Genomic DNA, 10,060 nt, shown 5'->3' on the forward strand with positions numbered 1-10,060 from the left:
AAAATTAGAGAGATATATTGGACAAGAGAACAGCCAATATATTGGCTACGCCCTCCGAAGCCTGTAAAGACTCAGGAAATAAGAGAGCCTCTGCTGTGATGTCTTATAACTCAGATGAGTCCCTGATTTTCTGATCAAGGATTTATGGGACCACAGAGGAAAGTGATTCTGCTATATATTGTGTGCCTAAGGAGAGTCACCAGGAGAGAAAAAATCTCTCAGGTTTTCACAGAAAGCACCTTGGTCAAGCAATGGTCGTGACTCATCCAGATGGCTGACACTGACAGAAGATCAAGAGATGCTGCACTTGGTTCCAAGAAGATTCCTGAGGAGACTTAACTGACTCTGATAGTAAAAGGTTAAATTTTTATTTATACAAGTCTCACTTTAACTTGGTCTTAGACATCCAGCAGAAAAGTGTAATCACAAGATGTAGATTGATGGTTGACCACTGTTATGGACTTTGGACTACATTCTTATTTTTCCAAATTTCTACTGTCATTTTACATGGTATTAAAATGGTACTTTGCCTGATCCTCTTAGTCTAGTGAAATTCATCCAGAAAATGCCCAGAAAAATGGAAAGACAATTGGCAGCCTTTTCGCTGATACTTCAAGGGATTACAGTAAAACAAAAAGGGGGAAATGTGGAGAAGGACATTCTTTAGTGACTCTTTTGTGTATTGCCTCAGGCCTGACCAAACCATGATTGTTGGGTTCTGGAGGAAGTCTAACAAAAGTATTGAAAGCCCCAGGGTCAACACTAAATGCTTTGCTGAGATATGCCTTAGGAATGATAACATGATGGCTAATTAGTCAAGTCTTATTTATTGTCCTTGCTAAATTGGTTGAGATCCTCCCATTTGCACTGCTGCTTCTTTTGTTCTTTCTGAATAAAGAGTTACTGAAATTGGTAATTGGGGCTGCAGTCTGAGAGGCTGCAAGCCCCCTTGATCCTAGAATTTTGCTTCTCTTGGTTTTCTTTCTTTCTTACTTTTATATTCATCTGCAGGTACCTTGATCTTGGGATCTGACACCCTGAATAGAACAACAGAAATGGTTCCTGGGTTGAAGGGATATGGGCACTGGGAGGTGATCAGGGCATAGCTCATGGAAGGACAGAGGCCAAGAAGGTGTGGGGGCCTTGCCCAGGGCTGGAGGGAGGAACAGGGCTTTCCCAGCTTTCTGCTCAGAGCTCAGAGTCGGGGAGCCTGCAGGTCTAGTGCAACACTTGGAGCAAGGTCTTGTAGACTGGTTGGTACACCACCCCTACAGGAAGCATGGAGCAGGCCGCCCACAGGAAGCTTGGCCTGAGCTCTGCAAGGCCAGAAGCAGGTTGGGAAGAGGGCTGGCTGGTGGAGCCTGCAGGATGCTAGGGCTCCAGCTGAGGGGCAATGTCTAGGCCCCACTAGGAAGCTGGAGGAGGAGGGAAACCCACCCTCCAGCCCTCCATTTGCTTTCCTAGAGACGGAGGCCTAGAAGACTTGCCTAAAAGACTTGCCTAGAAGACTCACCCAGCTGAGCTGTTTCCATCAACACAGGAGCACATGGAGGCCCCACTCAGTTCTGGGACTCTGCTCTGGGTGGAGTGGGGTGGGGTGGGGAGATGGGGACAGGGTAGATGTCTTGCCTCCTTCTTCCATCCCTGGCTTGCAGCCTTGTGCTGGGGCTCATCCTCTAGTTAGCACAGATTCCCACTATTCCCTACAAGGGCCTGGAGGGTCCCTCCTACCCCTGCCCCACCACAGTACTGCCTCCCCTTGGAGAAGGGACAGTTCAGCCAGAGCCTTCTCTACCCCTCTGCAGCTGCTGGGGGCTCAGAGTTGGGAGAGGCCTTTAGGTGGCAGAGAAATGAGGCTGGGGCTCCATCTGGAAGAAGGAGGAAGAGGACCCTCCAAGCAAGGCTGGGGCAGGTGTAAGGGTCAGGGCCCACTCCTGTGGCATAATGCAGAGGCCATGCAAACACTCAGAGATCTTTTTCGCTTTTATTGAGTCAATGAACAGAGTGGCAGAGAACATAGGGTGGGGCAGGCAGTGCAGGGCCAGCCTGTGGCCTTGGGGCTCAGGCAGCAGCAGGACAGGACCTTACAGGTTCACACACCAGCCATGGTGCAGGAAGCAGCAGGGAAGCTCACAGGGGCCCAGGAGAGGAGGGTGAAATGGCACCGGGTTATCCATTGGGCTGGGGGTGCTCATGACCCAGGCTTTACGTGGGCCCAAGCTCTGGGGCAGGACAGGAGCCAAGCAGGTTGGGGAAGGGGCAGGAGACTCCAGGGCAGACCCCTGGGACCTATAGGGTCACACCCCTCACACTTAGCTGATGGCACTCAGTGCATGGACCAGGGTGTGCAGTTCATCCTGGACGCCCTCCAGGGAGCGCTGGATGGTGTGGGGACTGTCCAGCACATCGACAGCCAGTGTGTAGGGGTCAAACTTCACAGAGAAAGGGCGCTGGATTCGAGAAGCATAGCCCCTAGGGAAGGAAGCCAGTGTAGACCCTCAGTCACCCAATGGGGACATGGAAGGACCAGGGCCAGCAGCTGGAGGCAGGGTCTACAACCTCCAAGATAGCCAGAGGTAGGGACTGGGTAGCTTTTCTGGGCTATCTGAGCCCCTAGAGCTCCTGTGTCCAGACCACCTCCAGGGACCTTTTCCAAGCAGACCTCTGCTGGGTGCCCCTTCCAAAGCTGCCCTGGCTCCTCCTCCAGGAGCCTTCCCCGACCAGACCATGTGCTCTGAGGCTCCCTAAGCTTGTGTATAGGCTCCAACCCTCCCTTCAGGCACAGACCTGGCCTCAGTTTTCCCTGTGTCAAGCAGTCCTGGAAGGGCAGAGAGACCCTTTACCAGGATGAGCCTGTCGGGCTCTGCTGCCCCCTGTGGGACCCTACTGATCACTGCATCCCCAGCCCTGGAAAGCCCCAGCTCCCTCCATGCCCCACTGCAGCTCTCACACACTTTTCCATCTGGTCCTTCCCCGCCCCTCCCCATCCCATCCGAGGCCCAGGCTGCTTGGGGTCAGGGGCCTGGGAAAGTCTTGAGTGTCCCTAAGCAGCTTAGACTCTGCCAAATGGTCTTGATCTGGCCTTGATCCAGTCTTGACCTGGCCATATACCAGCCCTGGCCCCACAGCCTCGCTCCACTCAGACCTTCTGGGGACCTTCTCTGGAAGGTGCTTGTGCTGTGAATGGGATGTTATACCCAAGGGTGGTTTATCCTCTGTGAAAGGGGCTCCCAGATGGGGTGAAGGCCTCTCTCACACAGCTTGCAGACAGGGCAGGGGTCTCATTCCCACCTGAGCTTGGCCTTTGCATCAGTGAAGCTCTCTGACACGAAGTAGACGGGCTGGTAGGTCTGGTCTTGGTAGGGCTGGACAGCAGCAGCATCAGGGTCAAACGCCCGGATCTCAGGCTCCTCAGACAGGGAGTGCTGGCAGGAGGTCACCAGTGTGATGGGGCCACCATACCCCATGGCCCAAAAGAATGGAGTACTGTGGCCTGACTCCACAGTGGCTGTGGGTGAGGACCCACCCCGACCTCCCCTGAAGATCCACACAGGCCTCGGGACAGCACGGAGTGGGGACTGGTAGACAAGCTTTCTTCGAGGAGAACCCAAATCTAGGAAGCCAGGCCAAGGACTCCCTCCACTTAGGCCTCTGGCCCCCTCCCACACCATGGCCCAGTCCTCCTCTGCTGGAGTCTCACCAGGAGCTCCCCGTAGGAGGACAGCAACCCAGCGCCGTAGGCCTTCAACTCTCCATTCTGTTTGCACAGCCCAAACTCCACCGTGAACCAGTACAACTGTCAGGATAGTGGGGCGGGTGGGTGAGAGGGCCGCCGCTCTCCCAGCCCTCACTGGCTGATCAGGGTGTCACCCCGTGGCAGGCCAGGCCCTGCTCTGGGCAGAACCAGGACCCTGACCACTCCCTCCCTCTGGCCCCTGCAGAGGAAGAAACCCACCGTGGATAACTTCTCAATTTCCTCGTCTGAGGCCCCCAGGGATGCGAGGCCAATGTCCTGTGGAGGGAAAAGGAGGCTGAGAGGTAAACTCAGCCCAGCCCTGGGCTCAGGGTGAGGCCGTTAGGACCTCAACTGCTCCTCCAGGGGTCCCCTCACACGGCCTGGGCCATGCAGACCCTCGCCACAACCAAGGTAGGATTCTCGTATAATCCTGCAAGTGGCAGCACAGGCATGGGCACCTCTGCCAGGAGACAGGGCTTCAAGGAAGGACCGGGCTTCCTCCTGTCTGTGGATGGGGTGCACCCCAGGGTGCCATCACCTTCAAGTCTCGGGGGCTGTGAGGATACCGTCCATTCTGTGGCAAACTCCACAGTGGCAGAATGCATTGCCAGCGTGTCGGCCCCAGCAGCCCCTGGCCAACGAAGCCCCTCAGTGATTCTGCCCCTGGCCTGAGGACCCACCTGGGAGAACTGGGCAAACGTGCGGTCAGCTAGCATGGGCACATGCCCCAGCAGCTCGTGGCAGCAATCCCTGTGTGAGGCAGAGAGAGGGAAAGGCCTGGGGGATACTGGCCTGCTCCACCCTTCCCCCATCCTCCCCTGGGTGCCACTGGGCCGCTGCTCCCGAATGCACAGCCACCCTGCCACACGGACACTCACGGCTCAGGGGAGTGCATCGGCGAGGAGGCGTGGCGGATGTACTGGGTGCATTGGAACACACGGAAGGCCAGGCTGGCCAGGAAGTCCCGTGCAGACAGCAGGCCAGCTACAGGCCGCAGCTGGAAACCCGTCCGCTCTGCAAGGGGCCCTGGTGTCAGGGTGTGGGGAGGTGCTAGGAAAGGGACACCCCACAAGCTGACGCCCCGCCCCTGCCATCCCTCCCTGTCCAGACCCTCTTCCTGTCTCGCACCCTTCAGGAACCGTGACACATCCTCCAGCTGTGGGATGCTGTCCTCGCAGTAGCCACAGAAGCGCTCCAGCAGCTGGAAGGCCTCCAGGTGCTCCCGGCAGGCGTGGGTGGCATAGAGGCCCTTCAGCGTGGTGTAGACCTCTTTCCTGCAGGCCAAGGTTTGAGGGCCTGCCCGACTGCCCTGTGCCCTCCCCATCTGCTCCCACTGTCCCTGGCACCATTCACTGCCATGGGGGGGGGGTTGCTGGTGACTCTGGGGGACTGCAGGAGGCAGTAGAGATGACCCTGGGGGTGTCTGAGCCTCAGGAAGCCCCTCTGCCACCTGGCTTTCGTCTCTCCTGCTGCACAAGGCCTGTGGAGGCTGCTCCTGCGCAGTGATTCTCCTGCCCAGCCCCACCCTTCCCCGGCTGGCTGTCAGGGTCTCACCAGGTAGCAATCTCTTCAGCTGTGTACTCCACCTGGGGAATCGGCTCGCCGCTGCAAAGGAGTCAGTGGTCAGTCATGGCCCCCACTCCCGGGAGCAGAGAGCAAGAAAGGAGGGAGCCCCACTCACTTGGAGCCTCGTCAGCCAGGATTGAGGCCTGTGAGGTGGGGAATGGGAGGGGTGTGCTCTGGGCTGCCTGTGCCTAGGGCTGGCTGAGTGGCCTTGGCAGGCTTCTCAGCCTCTCTGGGCCTCAGTACCCTCACCTGTGACTTGGGAGCTATGCCATTACCCACCTCTGTGCTATGCAGACCATGGGGGCAGAGCTGCTGGAAGGAGGCTGGACCCCAAGTGGGAAGTAGCAGCAGTGAGGTGATAATGTGGGTGAAAAGATGGCCTCTCCCCTCCATCCTCCTTGTCCCACCCCAGCCAGTGTGAGGCCACAGAACAGGTCCCTGGGTAGATGACCCTTACTGTTTGTACTGGAAGGCAATCTCGGCAATCAGCTTCCTGCGCTGGCGGTACACCTGGTCTGAGAAGCCCTGAGGGCAGAGGGACAGGAGCCCAGTTAGGAGGCTGTCCTGTCCTCTCCCGTCCAGCTGAGGTGACTGGGGTGACTTGGAGGGACATAGGGTAGGGACAATGGCTCACCGGATGGTCCATGTCTAGGTCAGGGTCAAACTTGGTGACCAGGTGGTGACACTTGTCCAGCTCTGACACCTTTCGTGGGAACCAGGGGACTTTAGAGAGGACAGAGGAAGAGGGCTGAATGAGTGTGGTTGCTACTCCATTGTTGCTTACCTTGGACGCCACTTCCCCCTTCCTAGAAGCCACCTGGGCTGGGCCACCTGAGTCCTAGAGGTGGCTCAGGCCCAGATGAGACCATGGAGCAGAACCAGAGGAAGGGCAGGGCCAGCATAGGCAGAGGTCAGTGCCATGAGCTCACTTGAGTGTTTTCCTCTGCAGGAGCCTCTGCTCCCCATGCCTGGGGTCATCGGGTGACTCCCCATACCCAGGGATGCACTCTGGGACAGAATGCAGGGCTCACCCTTGTCCTCTTTGGGGCTGCGCACGTCATCCGACACCCGACGCACAGAGCTCAGCAGGGCAGGCAGGTCCCCACGGGGCACCTCAAAGCGCACAAAGTATTCCAGGTGGGGGCCGCCCGCCCGTGGCCTCTGGGCTGGCCGTGTCTCCAGGTGGTGGATTTTGGCTTCAAATGTCTTTGGGAAGAAAGAAGCAAGAAGAGAGAGAAGGAATGAAGGAAGAGGTGGGGAAACAGGGGCGAGGAGAAGGAAGAAGCACCCTGGTTAACTCGCTGGCTCCCCCTTGACTTCTGCTGCGGTGACAGCACGGCCGTCTTTCAGAGTCTGACCTGTTGCTAGGTCAGAGTTTGCCTCAGGCAAACCTGGTCTTGTCTCATACGTCCACCAGGGAGCTGCCCAGCTGTGCCCTTGTTCCCCTTTCTGGGCAGTCCTGCCTGCAAGTCCTAAGGCTGTGTCTATGCAGCCCGACTCCCGGTCCTCCCTCATGGCCTCATCTGGGCCCACGGCTGCACCAGGGCTGCTGGGTTGACCTGGCCCCTCTGTGTCCACAGCACGGGGCTCAAGTCCCTTCCTAGCAACTGCTGAGCATCAGGGACTGCTAGGCAGAGTTCATTCCACCACTACCTCCTGTTGCCCAGCAACAGGACCCTGGGGCCACCCAGCCAGCTCTGGGAGTTCACAAGGAGTCTGGCTCTAATGTCACTTGGGAGTTTCTTCCAGAAGCCAGGTCACCCACCAAGGCAGTAATGGAATCAGCCGTCATCGTAGCTGCTGTCCATCAGCAGTACCCAACTTCCCAGGGTGGCTGTGCCCCTCCTCAGCCCCAGCTGTGTAGCTGTCGATGTGGGAGAGCTGGGGTGGGCACACAAGGAGTCACAGGGGTTGGATCCCACCTGAGCTCTGGGATCCTTGCCTCTAGTGGCCCTGGGTAGCTACATTTCTGCCCTGGAGGGGTCACAACCCCACACAAGGTGAGGACACACTTGCCCCAGGGCCCCGGGGCAGCCCATGTGCTCACCTCAAACACCTTGACAGCCCGGGACAGCGGAGAGGGCTTGGAGCCCCGAAGGGAGAAGAGCAGGTTCAGCACGGCTCTCCCTTCCTGTTCCTCGAATACCACCGCCTCCAGGGGGTCCCCAGGCTCTGAGGCGGCCACTGCAGCTGCCGCTGCCGCCTCAGCTGCCTCCCGCTCCTTGCGGGCATCCTCAATGAGGCTCTGCCTACGCCCGATGAACCGCGGAGACTGTAGGGACAGGGGGACAGGGATGCTTTGCAGTTTCCTCACCGACACCCTCAGACTCCAGGCAGGCTGCTTGGTGGCTCACAGAGCAGGACATGGGCGCACTGCTGAGCACCTGCTGGGGTCCTGATGGAAGGGGCGGCGGCTGGCCTGACGGGAAGATGCTGGAAGCCATGGTAGAAGGAAGGGCCCAGGCTCCTGGCCAGCTGCCTCCCAAGGCAGACGTGCTGTGTCACCTGTCCCCAGGCCTGGCATTAACTGGATTAGTGATGGGAGAGCTGCCTGTCCTGTGCCCACAGATGGACAGAGGGATGGTAGCCAGGGACCCTGGCAGGCCAGAGCACAGGAGGTCTCTGTAGAGCAGGGTGGGCCATGTAGGCAGGAGGGAGTGAGTGTCCCTCCTTTGGGGACCTCCTGGCCTCCTTGTGGAGGTGCGGGGCCAGGCCTTTTCTTGCATACTCCATCAGAGCTTTGGGCACATGTTGTCTCTGTGTGACCACTGCTGGCCATCTGTCTTTCCCGTGGGGCTGCTTGTCCGATCCCCCAGTACCCAGAGCACGCCCAGGCTTGGAGTGAGGAGGCATCCAGACTCAGCCTTGCAGCGGAGCTTCCAAGAAGGTCCTGGGTCCCTGGGTCCTTAGCAAAAGAGAACAAGCCCTTCCCAGGGTTCTGGGGTCCTGGAAGTGGAAGGAGGAGCAGAGCCCCCCAGAACCCCTCCTGATGTTGGGTGGACAGTGTAGACAGAACCAGGGCCATTGCTCTGGCCCAGGAGAACTCTAGAGGCTGGGAGGGCCAGGGCCTCCCTAGGGAAGGAATCTGATTTGGAACTGGGAAGATGGGGCCCTCTTGACCCCACATTGTCCCTGAAAAGTGACTGGAAATTAAGCTTCTGTAAGCCACACCTCCTCCTTTAAGGTCTCCACGCCCCAGCCCCTCCTGGTTGTGTGGGGAGCCATTACTCTGGGCCCTGAGGCAGAACTAAGCTTCCCTCAGGGGCTGAGACCCTCAGCCCAGCAGAGGGGTCAGATCAGTGTCCTGCCCCACACATCGCCTGCACTGGGAGAGGAGAGGAAAGGACAGAAGTCATCACACAGCCAGATCACCCTTGGCACAACAAATCCTGGGTCTGTTCCTGTTTGCCGGACCCCGCCACAAGCTGTCACTGTGCCAGGAAGGTTGGTGTGGCTCCCCTCAAGCAGGTAACTGATAAAGGCAGCTGGGCACAGGGGGTAGGTGGAGTGGGCAAGCGGGGCAGGGTGGAGCCCTGGCGTGCTCCCGGTGGCCCTGGCTGAGTGTGACCACAGACCGTTTTCATCACAGAGCTCCCTTCCAGGACACCCAAGGGGAGTCTTCTTCCTGATTCACGAAACAGCACACACAGCAACCCACACAAAGCCCAGAGGGGGGCACAGGGGAACAAGCGCCATCTCCCAGAGCCCTGCAGAACACAAAAGCAACACACACCGGGGCACAGGGGGCACCCTCTGGGCTTGACGCACACCAACCCTGCAGACTCCGGTGGGCTCCTCACCAGCTCGCAGAGCCAGAGGCTACTCTGGCTGCCCCTGGGCATCTGGTGCACTCTGGCCCATGGGTGCCCGCATGCCCCCTTACCATGATGGCCTCAGCCTGCTTGGCGTCCAGCTCGGAGACGGCCCTTCGGAAGCCCTTGGGCTGCGGCGCAGCGGCGCTGGGGGTGGGCATGGTGCGGCGTAGTGGTCCGGGGCTCCGTCTCCACAGCCCTTGGCGGGCGGCTTCTTAAAGGCCAAGCTGACGTCAAAGCCCCTCCGGGTCCCCCACCTCCCACCTCCTGTGGATCCCTCCCTCTCCTGCCTGCTGTGCCTGAGGGAGGTGGGGTGGGCGCGGAGCTGCAGGAGAAAGGGCTCCGTCCCATTAGATCTAATTGCATTCGTGTCGCAGGCACCGGCCTCTGAATCATCCCCAGCCCCGCGGCTTGTGGACCAGGGGCTGGCTCACATTCTACTGGGGAAGGGGACAGCTGGGTCCCCTTAGCCTTTGGCCCCTGGGAGACTCACGGGGAGGGGCCCTGCAGGGGACCCATGGGCATACACTCTACCAACCCTGTCCCTCCGTGGCGGATGCCCTGGTACCCCAAGAGGGATGCAGCTTTGATCCTCAGCATCAAGAACTCTTTCCTTTACTTTTCCAGAGGTCTCCTTAAATTTGCCCTCCAGGTCCTGGTCTCCTCTCTGTAGAGACACCCATTAGGTATGGTGTCTGCTCTGCCCTAGCCCTGTGCCTACTGGCCCTGGTACTGAACCCACAGGCAGGTCCCTTAGGGTGCAGAATGTTTCAGAAGGACCAGTTCCTCCAATGTGTCTCTAAGAGAGTCCCACTTACCTCCCAGAGGCCCTAATCCTTCCCAAGGACGGCAGCCCCCTTCCACGGTGACCAAGATTGCACCCAGGAAACAGGGCCACCTACCCTGCACAACCACTCCACCACCCACCTCTGGACCACTCCTTCCC

At 58.7% G+C, this 10,060-nt stretch overlaps 1 protein-coding gene across 1 annotated transcript; it reads right to left on the reverse strand.

The window, feature by feature from the left end:
• Positions 1-1,972: 1,972 nt before the first annotated feature.
• Th (tyrosine hydroxylase) lies at positions 1,973-9,485 on the reverse strand. The gene is made up of 13 exons (XM_005384197.2): positions 9,186-9,485; positions 7,350-7,574; positions 6,334-6,508; positions 5,937-6,025; positions 5,760-5,827; positions 5,291-5,341; positions 4,865-5,010; positions 4,615-4,750; positions 4,417-4,486; positions 3,956-4,012; positions 3,701-3,796; positions 3,292-3,425; positions 1,973-2,472 (listed from the first exon to the last, which is right to left on the reverse strand). Exons 1-13 carry the CDS (start codon positions 9,273-9,275, stop codon positions 2,313-2,315), a joined length of 1,497 nt encoding a protein of 498 aa, XP_005384254.1. The 5' UTR covers positions 9,276-9,485; the 3' UTR covers positions 1,973-2,312.
• Between the last annotated feature and the right edge of the window lie 575 nt (positions 9,486-10,060).

The sequence above is a fragment of the Chinchilla lanigera genome, unplaced genomic scaffold, assembly GCF_000276665.1.
Source record: "Chinchilla lanigera isolate Chin_1 unplaced genomic scaffold, ChiLan1.0 scaffold00021, whole genome shotgun sequence".
NCBI lineage: Eukaryota > Metazoa > Chordata > Mammalia > Rodentia > Chinchillidae > Chinchilla > Chinchilla lanigera.